At 34.5% G+C, this 22,047-nt stretch overlaps 4 protein-coding genes and 1 long non-coding RNA gene across 7 annotated transcripts; 3 read left to right on the top strand and 2 right to left on the bottom strand.

Annotated features, from left to right (window-relative positions):
- Window positions 1–2,157: 2,157 nt before the first annotated feature.
- On the top strand, window positions 2,158–7,265 carry LOC120211889 (indole-3-pyruvate monooxygenase YUCCA6-like). 2 transcript variants are annotated; one of them, XM_039210360.1, is made up of 4 exons: window positions 2,158–3,000; window positions 5,628–5,876; window positions 6,580–6,702; window positions 6,801–7,265. In XM_039210360.1, exons 1-4 carry the CDS (start codon window positions 2,299–2,301, stop codon window positions 6,993–6,995), a joined length of 1,269 nt encoding a protein of 422 aa, XP_039066291.1. In that variant the 5' UTR covers window positions 2,158–2,298; the 3' UTR covers window positions 6,996–7,265. The 2 variants fall into 2 exon arrangements, with proteins under 2 accessions (XP_039066291.1, XP_039066290.1); XM_039210359.1 differs by having other exon boundaries at window positions 5,595–5,876.
- A 654-nt stretch (window positions 7,266–7,919) lies between these two features.
- On the top strand, window positions 7,920–9,111 carry LOC120211970 (disease resistance protein RPM1-like). The gene is made up of 2 exons (XM_039210428.1): window positions 7,920–8,094; window positions 8,147–9,111. Exons 1-2 carry the CDS (start codon window positions 7,920–7,922, stop codon window positions 9,109–9,111), a joined length of 1,140 nt encoding a protein of 379 aa, XP_039066359.1.
- A 1,541-nt stretch (window positions 9,112–10,652) lies between these two features.
- Window positions 10,653–12,369, bottom strand: LOC120211893. Its single transcript, XR_005524643.1, has 3 exons — window positions 12,254–12,369; window positions 12,027–12,162; window positions 10,653–10,906 (listed from the first exon to the last, which is right to left on the bottom strand). It is a non-coding gene; the product is annotated as an uncharacterized LOC120211893 (long non-coding RNA).
- Window positions 12,370–13,731: 1,362 nt separating this feature from the next.
- LOC120211886 (disease resistance protein RPM1-like) lies at window positions 13,732–16,701 on the bottom strand. Its single transcript, XM_039210353.1, has one exon. The coding sequence runs from the start codon at window positions 16,581–16,583 to the stop codon at window positions 13,773–13,775; it is 2,811 nt and encodes a 936-aa protein (XP_039066284.1). The 5' UTR covers window positions 16,584–16,701; the 3' UTR covers window positions 13,732–13,772.
- Window positions 16,702–18,817: 2,116 nt separating this feature from the next.
- Window positions 18,818–20,968, top strand: LOC120211890 (coiled-coil domain-containing protein 25-like). 2 transcript variants are annotated; one of them, XM_039210362.1, is made up of 7 exons: window positions 18,818–19,055; window positions 19,178–19,305; window positions 19,397–19,500; window positions 19,587–19,674; window positions 20,006–20,067; window positions 20,464–20,518; window positions 20,813–20,829. In XM_039210362.1, exons 1-6 carry the CDS (start codon window positions 18,943–18,945, stop codon window positions 20,503–20,505), a joined length of 537 nt encoding a protein of 178 aa, XP_039066293.1. In that variant the 5' UTR covers window positions 18,818–18,942; the 3' UTR covers window positions 20,506–20,518; window positions 20,813–20,829. The 2 variants fall into 2 exon arrangements, with proteins under 2 accessions (XP_039066293.1, XP_039066292.1); XM_039210361.1 differs by lacking the exon at window positions 20,464–20,518 and having other exon boundaries at window positions 18,823–19,055; window positions 20,813–20,968.
- Window positions 20,969–22,047: the final 1,079 nt, after the last annotated feature.

Here is a 22,047-nt window from a genome sequence, read left to right as displayed (position 1 = left end):
ATCATATTTTATCATATCACATCAGCATGTTAATGTTCAGCTAAAATACCATCAATTTTGACACAAAAGGACGAGTTTGAAACATAATGAACATTATGGTGATCATTTTGTAACTTTTAACAGTAGAGGAATTCAACAAAGCAACACTCTATAATCAAAGGATCATTTTGTAACTTTTAATAGTCGAGAGACTTAATGTGTACTTTACCCTAATATGTATTTATAAATTAAGTTAAATTAATATTCTCAAAATTGTTATAAATAGGAATTACAAATATGCAAAATTAAACTTAATTTTTTTATAAAAAAATAGATTATCCTGCAAATTAAAGCTTCAAAACTAATGATACAACGATAAGATATAATTGATATATACACACAAATTTAGCCTTTTTTTATTTCAGTATAAGTGTTTTGCTTTATTTTTATAGTATTTTTACATTAAAAATAAAATTTTAAAAAACATTGGAAGAAACAAAAAAATTGATTTTTTTTATATTTTTATAATATTTTCGAATAAAAATAAAATAAAAACAATTATATAGGAGAAAACCAAATTTTGATATTCCCTTTAAATTTTTGGATTGATGAAAATTGAAAATTTTCTACAATTCCACGTGATGATTTAAACATTTTTAATAAATTCCACGTAATGTGATGACGTGTCCATTTTTTTTATCGTGAATTTTAGTTTTTATATCATTTTGTCATTAAACTTTAAAATGTTTCATTTTTAGGCTTCAAAATCGTAAAATTGCGATTGTTGCAGACAATCCTCAACTCTTTCGATCGACATTCACATCAAGATCAATGCAAAAATATTTGTATTTCACTCCTCTTTCTTTTCCTCGTATTGATTTTCCATGAAACTCGCTATAAATTGATTAAAATCAATCTAAAGGTTTGATGTTCTAATACTTCAGTTTCCTCGGAAAGTAGTTTGATAAGACTAGTTTCAATGTATGTTGTTCACCGTACCAAAAGAATGCACCATTTGAAATTTTAACTGTTGAGTTCCTCAATAGTTAAAAATTAGAAAATGATCATCCGACTATTAATTATGTTCCAAACTCGTTCTTTTTCATTAACAAGTTAATGGCAGTATGAGATGTATATTAATATGTTGTCTAAATATAATAGTCATTTGGGAATCGGGATCATATTTTATCATATCTCAATAGCAGATTAACATCTAGCTTAGAATGACATTAATTTTTTCAATGAAAAGGGACTAATTTGGAACATAATGAATAGTTGAGTGACCATTTTATAACTTTTAATAGTCGAGAAACTAAAAAATATCTTATAGCTAAGGGACCATTTTATAATTTTTAAAAGTCGAGAGACTTAATAAAACAAAACCTTATATTCAGAATGCCATTTGTGTACTTTACCCTAAAAAGAAGGGTAAACTACACACTAATATGTTGTCTGAAATATAATAGTCATTTGGGAATCGAGATCATATTTTATCATATCTCAGATAGCAGATTAACATCTAGCTTAGAATGACATTAATTTTTTCAATGAAAAAGGACTAATTTGGAACATAATGAATAGTTGAGTGACCATTTTATAACTTTTAATAGCCGAGAAACTAAAAAATATCCTATAGCTAAGGGACCATTTTATAATTTTTAAAAGTCGAGAGACTTAATAAAACAAAACCTTATATTCAGAATGTCATTTGTGTACTTTACCCTAAAAAGAAGGGTAAACTACACACTTAGTACATAAACTATCATTTTCAATATGTTTTAGTACCTAATCTTCATTTTTTTTCAAAATCATACCTAACGTTTACTTTTCATTTCATTTTAGTACCATTCTGTTAAAAACTTAGCTCCTTTAGTACCTAAACTAGCAGTTTTGGTCTATTTTAGTACTTAAAGTTTCAATTTTTGTCAAAATTTAACATTAAATTTTGAATGAGAATACTAAAATGAAACAAAAACTAAACTTTAGGTATGATTATGAGAAAATTGAAAGTTTAAATATTAAAACAATTAAAACTATAGTTTAAATACTAAACGTGTAATTTACCTAAAAGAATTCTTCAAAGGAAACAAAAGGAATATATATAAATCTATTCAAATAGCGAGTTAATGACATATCACCATCTTTCTCTCTCACACATGCTTAATTTTCTCCCGTTCTTTCATTCTTCCGGTTTCTCTTTCTCTGATCATCTTTCATGGTTGAATGAAATGCCGAATAATTTCTCAAGTTCTTGATTCACTCAGATGTTTTCTTTCCAGATTTTGATGTTCTTCTTAAGCTGAATCTGGGTATCTGTTCATGGAGTTTTGTTTGAGAGAAATCGAAGGAGAACAAGCTCATGATCCCATATTTATCGACAAGAAGATGAACTCGCCGCCGTCGTCTCGTTGCTTATACGTTCCGGGGCCGGTGATAGTCGGCTCCGGCCCGTCGGGTCTAGCGACGGCGGCTTGCCTGAAAGCGAAAGGAGTCCCGAGCGTAATCCTCGAGAGATCGAACTGCATAGCGTCCTTATGGCAGCTCAAAACGTACGACCGCCTCCGCCTTCACTTGCCGAAGAAATTCTGCCAGCTTCCACTGATGGCGTTCCCCGCTGATGTCCCCACTTACCCCACCAAGCAGCAGTTCGTGGACTACTTGGAAGCCTACGCCCGGAGGTTCGACATCGAGCCGAGGTTCGGCGAGACGGTCTCGGAGGCGGAGTACGACGGGGCGTTGGGGTTCTGGCGCGTGAGAAGCGTGGGACCCAAAGGGGAGTTAATGGAATACGTCTGTCGGTGGTTGGTGGTGGCGACCGGGGAGAATGCGGAGACGGTGACGCCGGAGGTGGAAGGGATGGCGGAATTCGGCGGGGAAATAAAACATACGAGCTCGTACAAGAGTGGCGAAGAGTTTACGGGAAAAAGGGTTTTGGTGGTGGGGTGTGGGAATTCAGGCATGGAGGTGTGCTTGGATCTCTGCAATCATAATGCAAAGCCTTCGCTTGTGGTCAGAGATACAGTAAGAACATCTATTCTTTATTTATATTTTTATTTATAATATTAAATTACGGTTGTGATCGTATTTACGAACGTTATAAAAATTATGTTATTTTCTATTTTTAAAATAAAAATAATTATGTTTTGAAATTACGACTTCTAAAAATCATTACAATATGATTATTATATTGTATTGCCATCGTAATTTAATATTAATAAATTTCTATTGTTCTATAGATAAATAAAATTTAAAGTTATATTGAATTTTAGGGTTTCTTCGTCAAATTTCATATAATCGACTAAAATTAAGGATAAACATAGGTCGTTAAGTTAGGGATTTGATAAACCTGACTCAACTCTAGGAAAGTATTTTTCTCATTCGAAACTCGACTTGACTCGAGTTAGGAGAAACTCCACTCGACCCAAAAGTATCCCTCACACACACATGTTGTTTTTATATAGTGAATATCTTCTTGTTTCTTACCGATAATCTCAACTGTTTATTTTCACTTATCCACGATCCTAAATCAGTGTAAAATCTTTTTATATCGTGTAACTGAATCTAACCTCATACATATTCTAATTTTTATTCAATAAAATAGGAATCTAATTGAAAATGAATATATAGAACGAAGGATATCATTGTAATTATTCTAAAAATATAATCATAATCATAAATACACTATTATCTTGAGACCGTTCAAATTAAATATTTTCCACCATAAACATAAATTCAATTTAACTTTATTCTCTAGAAAATCCGATTCAGCTATACCTAAATAAAATTAAAAAAACGATCTTATAAAATTAATTCAAATTTAAATCTATCGAGTTTGAATCTCATACTCTACTAAACTAAAACCAAATAAAATTAAAAAAAATGATCTTATCAAATTTAATCGATCGAGTATGAGTCTCATACTCAACTAAAACCAAGAGGATGTGTGGCTGCAAGTTCCAAAGATTTGATCAGTTTGCTATTTTGGTGATTCTAGGGTGAGTCAGTGTAATATAAGATTTAGGAAATACGCGACCTAAAATATTATAAACAACATAATATTTCAGGTTGCGCGGAACTTAAAATACTATGTTTTTAACATTTTTGATTCAATCGAAAAAATTGTGAAAAATGTAATATTTTCGGTTGCAACATGAAATGTTACGAAAGAGATTTGCACCCGGGAAAAAAACATAACATTTTAGGTTGCGTGCAACCTAATATATTATGTTGTTTATAATATTTTAGGTTATACTTTTTTTTAGCCTTATATTTAGGGATGGGCACAACCCGACCAAAAAAAATTACATTCGACCCGACCCGACCCGAAAAATGTACACCCTGCACCTGATCTGAACCCGACCTTACTTTTTGAGATAAAATCTGAACCTAACTCCACCCGAAACAATAAAATATATTATTTTTATATAATAAAAATAGAGATTTAATTGAAAAAAAATAATATAAAGATATTTTTCACTTTAAACTAGAACTCGACCTAAACCCTAACTCGACCTAACCCAAATTCGGATCTCATACATTTCCTTAATTATATTAGGTGTCTCTCCTTAAAACTCCCGATTAGGGTTGTAAATGAGACGAGACAGATCGTGAGCTATTCGAGATCGACTCGATCAAGGCTCGATAAATACTCGAATCGAATGGACTCGACTCGAGTTCTTAACGAGCTGAAACGAGCTACTCGAAAAGCTCGTGAGCAGCTCGAAAATATAATATATTAAGATTTTATTTAAAAAATTAAATTAATAATAATATTAATATTTATGTATTGATTTTTTATAAAAAAATCGAGTAAGATTTCATGTATTTAAGGTTCATGTTCAAGTTTGAGTTTGAGGCTTCAATCGAGTTAAGTTTAAGAATTTTTTTTTCTTCATTTCGAGCCTTTTCAAGCTGCTCACGAGCTTCAGTTCAAGATTTCGAGTTCGAGCTTGAAAATTTTAAACTCGCGAGTTTTCGAGTTGAGTCGAACTCCATTTCAAAATTTTCGAGTCGAGTCGAGTTCAATAATACTCAAACTCGACTCGACTCGTTTACACCCCTACTCCCGATATTATTTACCAAACTTAGGTAGACAAAATGAAAAGAACAAAGATCTTTGTTCGTTCACTTTATCGGGATTCCCAAGCATGCGCAACATAAGAAAATACATAAAGAAAACCAAACAAACCGTAGTATCTTGTCGGGTATCTGTTGTCTTATTCATGAAAAATCTAAGGTGGCTTGACTTATCCCATCAATCAAAATCATAAAATATCACGTGCCACCATTTTAATATACGATTAAAAAATACTATCAATTTTATTATTATTTAAATAATAAAATCGGTAAAAATTATTACAAATATTATTATTTTTATCGATTTTGTTATTATTGGACGTTTTACCGATTTTATTAACAAAACAAGTAAAACGTTATCGATTTTATTATTGTTGGACACTTTATCGGAAATATTAAAAAAAATTAATATTTTAAGTAGAAATAATAAAATTTTAAATAATTTTTTTTTCTTTTTTAATTGTATATTAAGAGTGTCGTACCGTAGAACTTCACATCAAAATTCTATGTTTATTTTTTTATGTAATCTTTGTTCCAAGTGTCCATTCAAACAGTTTCTTTTTCTTTGGAAGGTCTATGTCCTCCCACAAGAGATGCTAGGGATATCGACTTTCGAGTTGTCCATGTGGCTGCTCAAATGGCTGCCGTTACGGCTCGTCGACCGACTGTTGTTGGTCATGTCCCGGTTGATGCTCGGTGACACGGCTCGATTCGGATTGCCCCGGCCGGAGTTGGGTCCACTGGAGCTGAAGAATCTGTCGGGGAAAACACCGGTTTTGGATGTTGGAACGCTTGCTAAAATCAAAAGTGGAGACATTAAGGTACTTTACCCTTTAGATTCAGATATCGAATTATCCCTTTTATTTAGGATAAATTATGCATCTAAAACTTAAATTATCAGTTTTAGTCCATTTTAGTACTTGAACTTCTAATTTTTTTAAAAGCATACCTAAGATTTAGTTTTCATTACATTTTATTGCCCTGTGGTTAAAAATTTAACGCATTTAGTATCTAAACGATCAGTTTTGATCTATTTTAGTACCTAAACTTTAAGTTTTTTCAAAATTTATCGTTAAATTTTGAATATGGGGATGGGGTATATTTAAGTATAGTTTTAAAAAATTTAAAATTTATGTACTAAAATAGACCAAAACTAATAGTTTAGGTACTGAACGCATATTTTTTTTTTTATACTTTGGCTACTGAATATCGACTGCTTGATTGATCCTGTAATACTGGGGTTTTCATTAATAGTATCTGGGGAGGGTGATCAGGTAGGGTTTTTGGCCCACACATATCATATTTAAATATAACATCCTTTAGCTCGTTATTTGATAAAATTTTTGAGAATTTGGAAAAACGTATAGAGGAGAATATTATAAATATATATATGTCAATTATACTATTATTTTCGGGTTAGATCGAGTCGGATAATTTTCATCTTAAATTCGAATTCGATCTAATTTTATAATTAAAAAAAACTTGAACCGACCTGATCCGAATTTAGAACTATTGTTGATGTAGGTACGTCCAAGTATAAAGTGCCTAAAGCGACACGCCGTGGAGTTTGTCGATGGCAAAACCGAGAGCTTTGATGCAATCATATTAGCAACCGGATATAAAAGCAATGTACCCTCGTGGCTAAAGGTACACAAACCCTAAATCCACTACTTGTTTGGTCCCTAATTTTCACATGCTAAAGATCTCCATAACTGAAAAACGAGAGAAATGGGAATGATTGGTAGGAAAAAGAGATGTTCTCGGAGAAAGACGGGTACCCTCGGCGGCCGTTCCCCGACGGGTGGAAAGGCGAACGTGGGCTATACGCCGTGGGGTTCACTAAACGTGGATTGGTCGGTACATCGATGGATGCTACGAGGATCGCATGCGACATTCAACGGTGTTGGAACGACGAGGCGAAGCATCGTTTGCCCCAATGATAATCACATTGATCGTTTTCGAAGTAAGACGAGAGATAGAAACAGATTTTTGGTTAGTAAAGCATACATACTACGTATGGGCAGGTGTGGATTTCGATATCTGATATTTACTCGTATCTAGAGCTCGATCGAACGTCGTCATCGGCTCCGATTAAAAAAGGAAAAGTTCGAGAAAAGAGGTGGGGGAGGCCTTAGAATGTGTTAGATATTGTACATTATGAACACTATTTCATTTTTTTTTCTGTAATTAGGCATTATTTTTTTGTTGGGAGGGGGATAGAGACTGATTAGGGCAAGCTGATCATAGGATGTTTCGAATTTGTTTTGCAAAGCTTATTATATTTTTCTCTTAATATTTGATTTTAATTTTTTCGATATAACTATTGATATCCGATTTATTAATCGATTAATCCGGATCGCATACAACAGAAGCCAAAAAGAAAATCTCAACCCAATTAGCAATATCTGATTATGGATGATAATTTAACCCAAAATCGACGGATTTCGATCCGACCATATCGAATCGGGTTATTTTTTTTAATCGAGTTCGGGTTGGATCGGGTCGGATTTTTTTAAAGGGGGTGAGGTCGAGTTGGGTCGGATTTAGGTGGAGGGTGAAAAAACTCCAACCAAACCCGACCCGTGGTAATAGTGTAATTTCTTTAAATAAATTTATAGATAATTAATATAATATTCCCTTTATTTATTATGTAATTTTAATTAAGTTCTTATTTTATACCAGGTTGGGTTGGGTCGGATTTATACACTAACAATTCAGGTCAGGTTTGAGTCGAATGAAAGATATACATTTTTCGGGTTAGAAAGTTTTGAATTATCATATATTTTATATTCTTTTTTGTATTTACTTGTGATCATTTATTTTCTCTCATCCTAATCCAGAAATCTAATTCGGTAGTTTCTGTGATGCCGAAGTGGCGGCGGCCGACGTGTTTGGCGACCGAGAAGATAACCAGTTTGCTGCGTGAAGATGTGGAGTTGCTAAGAGGAGTCCATGAAGAAGTTGAAGATATCGAGATCGAACTCGAGTTCATTACATGTTTCTTAAAAGAAGCAGATGCAATGGCAGCTAGAGATCCGGGTAATCGGCCAGAAACGAAAGAGATACGAGTTGAACATGTGTGGAACACAAGGATCTGGCAATATCGTCGTGGCTCGCCGTGATCCTCGAGTTGGTATGCAGTTTGTCCATGACAATGAGCTTGTCGGAATAGATTCACCGAGAAATGAGTTGGTCCATCGGTTGATATCCGGACCATCCGTTCGCACCGTCGTTTCACTGGGCGGGATCGGCAAGACGACACTTGCCAGGAAAGTTTATGAAAACAAGACCGTGGTACAACAATTTGATTGCCATGCTTGGGTCACAGTGTCTCAATCATTCCATGCGGAAGAGCTGTTGAGGACCCTGTTGAGATGCTTTTACGAGGCGAGGAAAGAGTCGCCTCCCGATTCAATCGGCCGGATCGACGAAGAGGAGTTCATCGGCAAATCCAGAGAATATTTACATGACAAGAGGTATATTGCTGTCTTTGATGATGCGTGGAACCAAGATTTCTGGCATAGTATAGAACATGTTCTGTTAGATAACAACAAAGGTTGTAGGATCATCATCACAACAAGAAATGCAAAAGTTGCAGAATTTTGTAAAAAGTCTTCACTCATTCACGTCCATAATTTGAGACCCCTGCCTTTGGAATTGGCCCGAGAGCTATTACATCGAACGGCCTTCCGGTTCGATCCCGAAAAGCAGTGTCCCCCGGAATCGAAGGACTTATCTTTGGACATTGTAAGAAGATGTCAAGGGTTGCCACTTGCCACTGTGGACATAGGAGGCCTTTTATCAACCAAAGGCAAAGATGTTGTGCAGTGGAAGAGTCTGCATAATCGGTTCAGCGCCGAGTTCAACGGCAACCCTCATCTTACAGACATCAAAAAGATACTTTCATTCAGTTACCATGATCTGCCTCACTATCTCAAATCATGTTTCTTGTCTTTAGGCATGTTCCCAGAAGATTATTCGATCCGTTGCGGGAGATTGTTCCGGTTGTGGGTTGCAGAAGGCTTTGTGAAACAAAAAACAAGATATAAATTATAATAGGTTAATGACCAACGGGGTTGGTTCAAGTGGTAAGCAACTTGATATCACTTAAGTAACTCTCGAGTTCGAATTTTTGTGTATGCAAAAAATCTCCGTTGAGAGATTCATTCACCAAAACTAATTATGTGACCCGAATCGATTCGGATTAATCAAGTCAAAGTCTTGAGCATAGGAAGGGCAACAAAAAAATCCTCACATCATGCACGAATGGGACCACGTTTTTAACCATCTACTCTAAAAATAATTAACTTTTCCTTTATTTTTTAGTTTCTAATAATTATACATATATGACGCTATGGATTTATGATATGCTTTCACTTGTCTTTATGACTCTTTTTCCCTCCCTTTTTTTTTACATGTTTTCAAATTTTTTTGCCGATCGTCTAATCATTTTTTTGTTTTTATTTTTCAGGGTTGAATTTGATATCATCTCGATTGATCAAGATAACATTGAATTATTATCATACTTATCTTTCTTATTTTAGACCATCGAATTTGATTTGAATACGTAATTTACGTTCGGAGATAATTTACGTCTTTCAATAATTTAATCTCCTATTGTGATCTGTTATCGATGTAATCAAATTTGTTTGTATTTATACATTTTGTTCGAATTTTTATAGTTTTTAACATTTTACTTGTATGATATCAAATGACTAGTTTCTTACGTCAATGGTTATAGGAATTTTTTTAATTATGTGTTTAGTTTATAAACTATCATTATAATTTTGAATTTTTTTAATAAAACTAACTTATGTTTACATAAAAAAAAATTAACTTTATCAAATACTCTAATTCATTCTACCCCTAATTCATCCATTTTAAGTTTATTTTCAACTAAATTTGATTATTTTTAACCAAATTTAACTGAATTATCTTATGTCATAAAATATCTATGAAATTTCAATTCTTATTTTTAACAATAAATTTACTCTTTTTGAAATTTAATCCTTCAACTTCACATTTTATTTAATTTGATTTTTTTTCTACATTTTTTTTCTACATTTTTTTTGTAAATTCCTTCTATTCCCAACAATTCTCGAACACCTCTATACTTGCATCAATACTTTATCAGAAAACACCCTATTTTAAAAAAATAAAATTATAAAAGCATTTTATAATTTTAAATGACATTTGATTTATCAAGTAACATTGTAATGTGAAAAAGAATGAATAAGTATATGTGAATACCTTGTATGTTTAGAGAATGTCATTAAATTGGACAAACCCACACCATAACATTTTGAATATTTACAATTAAATTTGAACACAATCTTGAAAATTCAACTCGAATTGACTCTACTCAAATCTCATAAACTCAATTCGACTAGAAAAATTAAATAAAGTTTGAATCCTAATATAGGACTCGTTAACTCGACTAAGACTCAATTCGATTGAATACTCACCCTAGTTATGATTAGATGACATCCCTTTCCATGTAATCAAGATAAACTTGGAAGTGCAATAATAAAGGAATTCACTTTGGTTTTCTCCCACAACCAAAAAGAACAAGAAATACTAATAAAACCTCAAAAGAATGACACCTCAACAGCAATAAATAGCAAACGAAACATTTAGCAATTTGAGTAGCTTAAAATCAACTATGGATGACAATATCACTAACTCACAAAATGATACGAGACTTTCCTTTTGTAAATATTACTTGAAACAAAAATGTAACACAGTTGATAAGAAAACAAAACTTGTGTTCATAGGAATCTCGAAAGGAAAACACAACGATTAACTTACGAAGCAGCAACGGCTGCCGCCTTCCTCGGAGTTGCTTGTGTACCTGCCAAACGTTAAACCACAACCCATCAATGCATACTACAAGTCAAACAACAACAACAACAAAACCCTATTCCCATATGCAATGGAGTAAAGGGGAGGTAGTTTAGTAGGCTGCCCCCAACACCAGGTTGAGAGCAGCTTCCGTGGAAGACCTCCGGCAATTCAGAAAATTAAAAAATACAAATTAAATACAATGCATGTATAAATAAATAAATAAATAAATAAATACATAGTTGAACAGTCTTCATATGCAGTCATTCATATGCGCGTTTGTAATGGGAAGTAATCCCTGCAAATAAACTCTGCCTAAAAATCTCTGCATATAGACAGAAAACGTATGTCCTGGATTAATTTAAAAAGAGGAAACATGATGAGAAAGAAACACGCATGTCAGCGCTAGCAAGATACGAGAAGGAATAAAGTCATTTATTTATAACAAATAAGTACCTAAAGTATACCATCTTTTTCATTTAAGTACCTAAAGTAATTTTTTGGTAAAAATAAGCGACTAAAGTTGTCTTTTTGGTCAAAATAGGTACCTAAAATATTTTTTGATCAAAATAGGTACTAAAATATTCAATTTTTTCCATCTAAGTACCTAAAGTATTCTTTAATTAATGCCACTTGCCAACTTTTTGAATAGTTTAGGTATCTATTTTGACATAAAATGCTTTAGATACCTATTCTGACCAAAACAAAAAAGTTAACTTTAAGTACTTATTGTGACCATAAAAAACTTTTAGGTAGTTAAACGACAAAGACAGTATACTTTAGATACTTATTTGGGATATAAGCCTTGAAGAAACTATTCATTAGACAGAATCACAGAAATAATTGGAACTGTAAATCAGCAACAAATCCAGCTGCTATCTTCGACCAAGCATTTACAAACAATATGACTAAATATACTACTTTTGACCCCAAAATTTACAATGTAGATACGCCACAAAAGATAAAAAAGAATCCGCACGGAAAACGGCTAATGAATTGCTAAATCTAAATCAAGAGAGCGGATAACTTTAATTTGCCAACTTTAATCTAATTTCAACAAACAGAACTGAACACAGATCTAAAATGAACAAAATAAATAGATTTTGGGGACAATCAAAAGGGGATTTTACATTTTCGGATGCGGCTGGCAGGGTAAGCACAAGCACCGCAACGGCTCTTCTGGAGATGGAAGCTCCGACGTCCGCATCGGACGCAGAGAGTGTGAGTCTTATTTCTTCTTTTTCCAAAGCTTCCAGTTCCTTTTCCCTATAAGATTTAAAAGAAATCGATTTCAATTTCCTCCATAAACAACACAATCAAAGAGAATCATTCCAAATAATAATAATAATTAGAGTACCATTTCTTCTGCTGCAAAAACCCTAGAACTGTGAGGGGCTTTGTCTTTGAGGGCAGAGCTTTGACGGGAAAGGAGCTTTTGATCTTACAAATATATGAATTAAGGTTTTTTACCGGTTCCTTTGTGAGGATTGGTTTTGGGTATAAACAAACGAATCGGATTCATTTCATGATCCGATCCAAAGTTATATTTTGGAAAAATTATACCTATGACCACTTAACAATTGTCTCTTAACATTTTGACCACCAATCTTTCGATTTTATCAACCAAACCACTTAATTATTTAAAGGCTTAATATAAAAGTCAGTACACAAACTATACTCGAAATTGATTTTTTGTGCCTATAGAAAATTTTGTTAAAAATATGTGTCTAATTTTTTTCCGTTACACTTTTAGATGCATACCGTTAAGAAAAAACCCCGTTAAGTGACACATATCACGTTTAGAATTTTTTTAAATAATATTTTATTTTAAAAATCTCTAAATATAAACGTGATATGTTCCACTTAAGAGTTTTTTTAACGATAGACACCTAAAAATGTATCATAGAAAATATTAGACACATATTTTTAATGAAAAATTCTTTAGGCATCAAAAGTTAATTTTAAGTATAGTTTGGGCACTTATTTTTACTTTAAGTCTTAGTTAACATTTAACGGAAATGCTGACATGATAGTCAATAAAATTAATATAATTACACATTTCGTCTTCAATACTTATACATTCTATCAATGTGTAATTTTACCAAATTTGTTCATGATCATTTCTACACTTCCGTTAAATATTAACCATAGATTAATTAATTAATATCATTTAAATAATTAATTCGGATTTGGTTCGTGCAATATAAGCCTTATCGTCTCCTTAAAAACAATTAAAATCCAATGTAAAATACGGCATTCATGATATAAATGAAATTAAAAATACATAAATATGTAAAACTTATTTATTAACCTATTAGAATTCATATAGAACGTCGTCGTTTTTAGAGACGAATGCATGTTTTATTATGAGTCTTTAAGAAGTATATTAAAAATTCATCCAAAAAAAAACACACACAAAATCTCTAAATATATAAAATATTAAAATTTTTAAAGTCTGATCGTCTCGATACTCTTGATCCGTCTCTGATTACCTTACATCAAATACAACAGAAATCGTCAGGTCACATTCAATGGATATGGGTCGGATTTTCGGTCAACCTAACCCAAAAACTATACACCTTCCACCTGACCCGTCATTTTAAGATAAAACTCGATCTGATCCGGCTCAAAATAATAAATTCATAAAAAATTACTTTTATTTAATTAAAAAATAGGAATTTAATTAAAAAAATAATATATAGGGATGTTTTATTGCAATTATCTCTAAATATAAGGTAAAATTATAATTTTTTTGTTGAATCCAGTTGGATATTTTTCACACTAAACATGAACTCGAACAAAACCGAACATAATCTTTAAAAAATCTGACCTGATCTAGAACTCGTCAGGTTCTGGTCGCGTGCCCATCCCTACATTCAACGCAGGGCTTGTAACAGGCGCTGATCGCCAAGCCTGTACACATAACATTGCATTGATCCATTGGTGCAACAGAAAACAACATTAGGAATATGCTCTACTTTCCAATGATCTGCTCCTTCATTAGGCACCAACTTCAGAGCAAAGCTATTTGGCATGTTATGGAATGCCAAATGTTTAAGGCTCTTCAAACTAGAAACCGTCCATGGCAGCTCCTCCAAGTACCGACACGGTCCGATCGATAACCATTCGAGCGAAGGTAACGCTCCTTCATCGATCGTCAATCTGTTCAATCCATTCAACATCCGGAGTGCTAGTTCTTTGAGTCCATTGAAGTACCCCTTTTCAAAATGCAGCTGAGCTCCATCATATCCATTTGTCAGCTGAAACTTCAATAGATTAGGCAACACTCCGAGGATTTTAAGTGAGTCGTCGGATATTCTAGACCAGTGTAAGCCGATTCTAACCAGGTTCTGCAGTTTCGAAACCCAGTTCGGCAGCTTGGTTAACCGGCCTCGTAGGCACAGGCTTCGGAGGAAAATCGGAGGACAAGTTATGGATTGCAGTTCAAGGAACCCTTCATCTTTGGCCGTAATGGACAAAGATTGGAGGTTGTTCATTTGCTCTATGGCAGTACATAAAGCAGCCCCATGTTTCGGCTTTAGCCTCGAAATTCCCAGTTTCTTCAACTGTTTCAACCGTGCCAACTCGATGAAAAACTCATCCCTTTCGAGCGTTTCCACGCATACACTAAACAGCTTCTCCAGAGAGTCCAAGTTGGCAAAACTGTTGGACATCTTCACCCCTCTTCGACTATGGAAATTCGAGTTTCGATCGTAAATCGTATAGTATGCTGCGAGATATTGCAGATTATGCAACTTGTTCATCGCAGCCGGTAGCGCGTGTACGAGAGAACGTTTTAGATCCAAAGTTTGCAGATTATGCAACTTACCTATGGACTCTGGCAGCATTGTCACCTTTGTATCTCTTAGGCTCAAGTATCTCAAGTGGAACAAATCTCCCAATTCCTCATGCACATAACTCAAGGGAACGCCTTCGAAATCGAGTTCTTTCAAGAACTTGAAATCTCTGGACAATGTGATGAATAAAGATTCAGGTATGTCGGCTACCTCGAAAGCGATGATCGAATGAGCTTGTGACTTACTACTGCCCCCTGTGTTGTTGTTTGTTCTATCATGTAGTGATAGATGCCTAACTTTGCCCTTAAAACTTTCTAAATTTCTTACTGAGGTCTGAATCAGATTCAATTCCTCCGATTTGGACAGGATGACTTCGCGCATCAAATCGTGAACACGACATTCTCGAACTCGTCCCATGGAATCGATGGATTCAACTTGAACCAGGCTTCTGTGAATGAGCTCGATTAAGTATTCCCTTGCTACTTCTTCCAGTGTTGCATGTTGTTTTTGTTTCACAAAGCCTTCTGCAACCCACAACCTGAACAATCTCCCGCAACGGATTGAATGATCTTCGGGGAACATGCCTAAATACAAGAAACATGATTTGAGATAGTAAGGCAGATCATGGTAACTGAATGAAAGTATCTTTTTGATGTCTGTAAGATGAGGGTTGCTGTCGAACTCGGCGCTGAACTGATTATGCAGACTCTTCCACTGCAGAACATCTTTGCCTTTGGTTGATAAAAGGCCTCCTATGGCCACAATGGCAAGCGGCAACCCTTGACATCTTCTTACAATGTCCAAAGATAAGTCCTTCAATTCCGGGGGACACTGCTTTTCGGGATCGAACCGGAAGGCCGTTCGATGTAAGAGCTCTCGGGCCAATTCCAAAGGCAGGGGTCTCAAATTATGGACATGAATGAGCGAAGACTTTTTACAAAATTCTACAACTTTTTCATTTCTTGTGGTGATGATGATCCTACAACCTTTGTTATTATCTAACAGAACATGTTCTATACTATGCCAGAAATCTTGGTTCCACACATCATCAAAGACAGCAACATACCTCTTGTCATGTAAATATTCTCTGGATTTGCCGATGAGCTCCTCTTCGTCCATCCGGCCGATCGAATCGGGAGGCGATTCTTTCCTCGCCTCGTAAAATCGTCTCAACAGGGTCCTCAACACCTCTTCCACATGGAATGACTGAGTCACTGTGACCCAGGCATGGCAATCAAAGTGTTGTACCACAGTCTGGTTTTCATAAACTTTCCTGGCAAGTGTTGTCTTGCCGATCCCGCCCATGCCGACGAGTGAAACCACGGTGCGAACGGGTGGTCCGGATATCAACCGACGGACCAACTCATTTCTCGGTGAGTCTATTCCGACGAGCTCATTGTCATGGACAAACTGCATACCAACTCGAGGATCACGTCGAATCACAACCGTATTACCGGACACGTTCAACCCGTATCTCTTCCGTTTCTGGCCGATTCCCCGGACCGATATCCGGATATCTCGAAGCTCCGACGCAATCTCGTGACGTTTCTTCATGCCCTCGAGGAATTTAGCCGCCTTACACAGGTAAGCCTTGATGAAACCGTGGTGTTCATGGCTGTTAACGACATGGAGATGGAGGATGTAGTCATCAATGGCGTCTTCAATCCTGAAAGCCGTCTCTCTTACAAGCTTCACCCATGTAATAATACTGGTGGAACCCTGATGATCTCTGGCCGCCATTGCATCTGCTTCTTTTAAGAAACATGTGATGAACTCGAGCTCGACCTTGATGTCTTCGACTTCTTCATGGACGCCTCTGAGCAACTCGACGTCTCGACTCAGCAAACTGGTCAGCTTCTCCGTGGCCAAACTCGCCGCCACTTCGGCCATGAAAATTTCATTCAAATCTTTGATGAAAAGTTTATGATTTCTGGGGTTAAAATTGTTGAAACGAAGACTTTGTTTACAGTTTACAGGAAATTGCTCATTCTTTTGGTCTCTTCTAGTATTTCCATTTTCTACCCACGCATGGCTGAATTTTCCTTGGTCCTTTCCCCACTCCACACGCCTAGAAAATTATTTACAAAATAATATATATTTTAAGTATTTTTTGTGATACATATGCAATATAAACTTAAGTTTATAAATTAAAGGATTAAATATAAAATAATCGTCTAAATTATATTTTTTTTATAAATTTATGTCTAAACTATTTTTTGAATCATTCAGGTGTCCAACATTATAAACGTTACCACTTTAGGTGCTCGAGTCGTAATGACCTTTAAAAAAGTCTGTTAAGTGACACGTGTTGTGTTTATATTTTTTATGAAAACCCCCTAAATTCTTTGAAATTACAAGACAACCCTCAAAACTCTATCCTTTTTCCAGGTCACTGGCGACTGCTCCTGGAATTCGTCAAGGGGGCTTCGCACTTGTGAGAGGGATAACAGGTCGAAAGACGTTAGAGAGGGACAACAGACGATGGGGCAAGCGGCTCCTTCAACCTTTTCTCTTCCACTTGTTCCTCGCGATCCGACTACAAGTCGAATTGGTGAGATTCGATGATGGCAACTCACTATGGTAGGCAACAGTGAGTTATGTCGATGGTGTGTGGGTGTTCACCGACAGTGGTGACGGCTGACGACGGTGATAAACTTTGGATTAGAGATTTGGGAGTATTTGGAGATTTTAGGGTTAGTTTTAAGGATTTTTAGATTTTTAGTTTTTAATTTTATTTTTAAAGAAATTATGTTTTTAATAGATTTTTTTAGTTTTTAAATAAAATTATCAAAACGTAACATGTCACTTAACGGTAGAATTTAAAAATCGTTACGACCTAGACATCTAAAGTGGTAATTTTTATAACATTAAGTACCTTGATTATTAAAAATAATTAGACACCTATTCGTGAAAATCGGTATAATTTAAACACTTATTTTATATTTGAGCCTAAATTAAATACTAAGTAAAATACTTTAGTTAAGAAAAGATAAATTAAAATTTATATGATCTATATATTATAAGATTTTAAATACTTTTATTTATATATATATATATAAACCAATTTAATATTAACAAAAAGATAATTTTTATATATAAATTTAATTTAAATTCGACCCAACTCATGAACACTTTCTAAGAAAAGTTATGATACTTGCAAAACATTATTTTATTAAATTTAAACTATACATTTTTATTCACTTTTATTAAAAAAAAGCTTAATATAAAGATAAGTATTTAAATTATTGATTCTTGGTATTAAAAAAAATTCGCTAAAAATAATAGTTTAATGTTTTATTCGTTTTACTTTTAGGTGTTTACCATTAAGAAAATCATTAATTGATAGATGTCATGTTTTTTTAAATATTTTTAAATAATATTATATTTTAAAAAAATTAAAAAAATATAAATATGACACGTATCGCTTAACTATTCTTTAATTGTATACATTTAAAAGTGTAACGAAGAATGTTAGGCACGAATTTCAAAAGAAATCTTTAGACACTAAAAATCAATTTTAAATATAGTTTAGACACTAAATAATTTACAAATGATCTCTCAATTATAGAGTATTATTTTGTTGAATCCCTTAACTTTCAAAAGTTACAAAATGATTCCTTAATTATAGGACGTTGTTTTGTTGACCGACTATTAAAAGTTACAAAATAGTCACTCGACTATTTATATATTTCAAACTCGTCATTTAATGTTAAAATTTGATGACCGTCTGAGCGAATGTCAACCTATTTTCTGATTCCATAACTTGTTGAGTTTTACTTTATGGATAAATTTTCTATTTATATTATATTTTCGAGTTAGTACTTGAAATATTATGTAATCGAGTTAGTACTTAAAAGCAACGATCGCATCATTAGACATCATTAAAATAAAATTTTATTATATCTAGATAGCATGTCAACGTCCAACTAAGACGATCATAAAATTTTAATAGTCAATAAATTAAATAAAATATTATCTTATAAAATATTATCTTATAAATTAAATAGAATCGTGTGTATTTTACCCAATAATTAATCAAAATATAATTTCAATTGAAAAGTATAATCCCACGGCATCAATAAATATAGTATTAATTGAACTTTTCGTGGTATGAGATAGGCTGGTAGGCGTTTGCAGTTTGCTCTCCCATTATTTCCTTAACCGAAGGGGAGGGGGGAAACCCTAAGTTCGTCTCTGTCTTCCCAATAGACGAATCGAAATCGAAAGGGGAAATCTTGAAGGGGAAAAGATGGTGTTTTACTTCAAATCCCGACCAGAAGCCGGAGATTACACCATTTTCATGGGTCTTGACAAGTACGAAAACGAGGAGCTCATCAAATACGGCTTCATCGAAGATATCTGGTAATTTACTCGTTTGATTTCTCCATTGTTGCTATAAAAGAAAGTGAATTAGGTTTCTTTTTCCCCTTCCCTCTTTTAGAGTTACATATGATTGGATCTTTCTTCTTTTTGTTCGATTACAGGTTTCATGTGGATAAGATGTCTTCTGCCCATGTTTATTTGAGACTTCAAAAGGGTCAAACCATTGATGATATAAGTGAGGGATTGCTTGAAGATTGTGCTCAGCTTGTCAAAGCTAATTCCATCCAAGGTTTATTTTAATTTCATCATTCTTTGTTTTTCTTTTTTGTTTGTAGAATTGTAATTTTAATCTGTTGTAATATGATTTTATGTGAGGTTAGGGAACAAGGTAAACAATATTGATGTTGTTTACACTCCATGGTCCAATTTGAAGAAAACTCCTTCCATGGATGTTGGCCAAGTTGGCTTTCACAATTCCAAGATGGTAAACCTTCTTTATTACTTTGATTATTTTCACAATGTCTTGTTCTTTTTCAAAATTCGTTTTCTGATTTTTATCATGAAATTTAGGTTCGGACTGTGAGAGTGGAGAAGCGGATAAATGAAATAGTTAACAGGTTGAACAAGACTAAGGTCGAAAGGAAACCTGATTTGAAAGGTACATGAATGGCTTCGATTTCATTTTCTTCTATGAAAGATACTCTTGTAATTTCGGGGTCCGGAGGAACCTGGAAAACTATTTGTTGTGCTGAAGGAAAGTGTCCCTTTATGGTTCGCTTAGGATACTAATCCGACTTATTAACATTTTGCTTGCTCCCTTGCTTTTGCTACATCGTACACTCACCATTTTTTATTTTTCTTAGTATACACAATAATGTAGGTTATGCCTGTTGCATCTTCAATTCTACTAGTCATTTAGTATATCGAAGTTAGAATTCTTTTAAATGTTTTGATCAAACTAACGCCACTACTGTAATATGTTGTTGCAGCCGAGAAAGAAGCAGTTTATGCAGCGGAAAAAGCAGAGAGAAAGCAACAGTTGAGAGAAAAAGTGAGCCCCTTTTGTCTTTAATTGCTTTTTTCTTTTTTCGTCAATTTGATGTTGGCTCTTTAGCTTATATACGGGTTTGCTATCGAACATGGATATCCTTACTGGTTGTAGCATGAAAGCAAAATTATCCTACTCAATTTTGCGTAGAGCGAAAAATATAGTTATATTATAGCAGACTAATGAAGCTGAGGCAGGCGTGAGATGACACATAATGAATAAAGCATATGGGCACATGAGCTTTCATTTAGTTAAATATTTGCAAGATGGTGCGGTCATATATACATGGTAATATATGCAGATTTTAGTTTATACGGGTATGCTACCGAACATTGATATCCTTACTGGTTGTAGGCTTGTAGCATGAATGCAAAACTTATCCTACTCGATTTTGCTTAGGGTAAAAGATGTGGCTGGAGTGAGATGATCCATAAAGAATAAAGCATACGGACACGTAAGCATTCATTTAGTTAAATATATGCACAATAGTGTAGTTTTATATATATGGTAATATATGTAGATTTTTGCTAGCACACAAATATAATAAAAGGTTTGGGGTCTGTGACATAATGTTCAGACTTGTGTTCGACGCCTTTTCTTTTTGACTGAATAGTTTAGGGTAAGAATTTCATGTGGCTGTATTCATTGGATTTGATGTTTTACAATTCATGCAAGGTGTTATCATGTGCACTCATGCACCTGTTTTTAATCGGATATAAAAAATGAAGCCATTTGATTTCTTCGGCAGAAACGACGAGAGGAGCTTCAAAGGCTTGAAAAGGAAAGACAAGCAGAAATACGAAGTTACAAGGGTCTTATGGTCTCTGAAAAGATGACATCAAACAAACAAATTGGATCCACAAGCAAGTCTCTCCAGGAACTAGAAGAGGATTTTATGTGAAAATTATCGGTATTTCATCACCGACTGCGAATTCTTATAGCTGCTGGAAACTTGCTATCTTTCATAGAAGGGTGTTTTCTGTTACCTCATTCTGGTTATTACCTCCATCAGTTTTAATAAGAAAAAAAAGAATACAAATTGTAGAACTAAGTCAAGCTCGAATGTGGGTGGGATGAACTTCTGCAATAGGTGCCATGGATTCTACTGAACACTATTCGAATCTCCATTGTTGATTAGGTGTTGCTTATTTTTCGATGTATTTTCTATTCTGAATTCAAATTTTTTCATGATCATGCTATATGGTAGCATGGTTTTGATATTCTCGTTCTTGTGACGGTTTTACGACGTAAGCTCACTCTTGTGCTTATGGTTTTCGACATTTTTTTTCGATTTCGTTACTTGGGAGTCTGCTGGTGCCGGTAACTGGAAACATGTCATCTGAGCTAATGTTCGGTGGGCTTGATGAAGGATGTGTTTGGTTTAGCAACCATCTCTTTAACCATTTAGTGTGATTTGTGTCTACAAGCAGTCAATCAAGCACTCCCGAGTGAAGTCAAGTCACGTCGAAGATTGCAACCATTCTTCCTCCTTGAGTAAACTTGGGTGCTGATAAACTGGGCTGGAATTGGGAAAGCAACCACCTCTTCTCCTCTAAATCAGCGTACCACTACCTCACTTTGCAAATAAGTGAACCGCAAGAGAGTTGCTGGAAGATAATATGGCGGATGGGAATACGTACGAGGAACACAAAGAAGGTGATGTTGCAACCCAACAGACAACTTCAGGATGAAATAGCAGAATGGCAACGACCTCCGGTGGAATGGGTGAGCACTAATACTGTTGGCGTGGTTTCGTGCACTAATGAAGACGCAACAATAGATGGTGTTTTTCGAGACGATAAAGGACGTTGGATATTTAATTTCTCCAGAAGCATAGGTAAATGCTCAATGTCGAAACTTTGGGCAGTGCATGAAACGCTGGCTATAAGAATATTTTTGAAATGGATAACGTTGAAGTGGTTAGAGTGACTCACGGAAAATCAGATATGTTACGTGATCACACCATTGTGGATATGATTGGAT

Source organism: Hibiscus syriacus, unplaced genomic scaffold, assembly GCF_006381635.1.
Source record: "Hibiscus syriacus cultivar Baekdansim isolate YM2019G1 unplaced genomic scaffold, ASM638163v2 tig00109987_pilon, whole genome shotgun sequence".
NCBI classification, from domain to species: Eukaryota; Viridiplantae; Streptophyta; class Magnoliopsida; order Malvales; family Malvaceae; genus Hibiscus; species Hibiscus syriacus.
The sequence above is the reverse complement of the archived record's forward strand: the minus strand, read 5'-3'. Positions and strand labels throughout refer to the sequence as shown.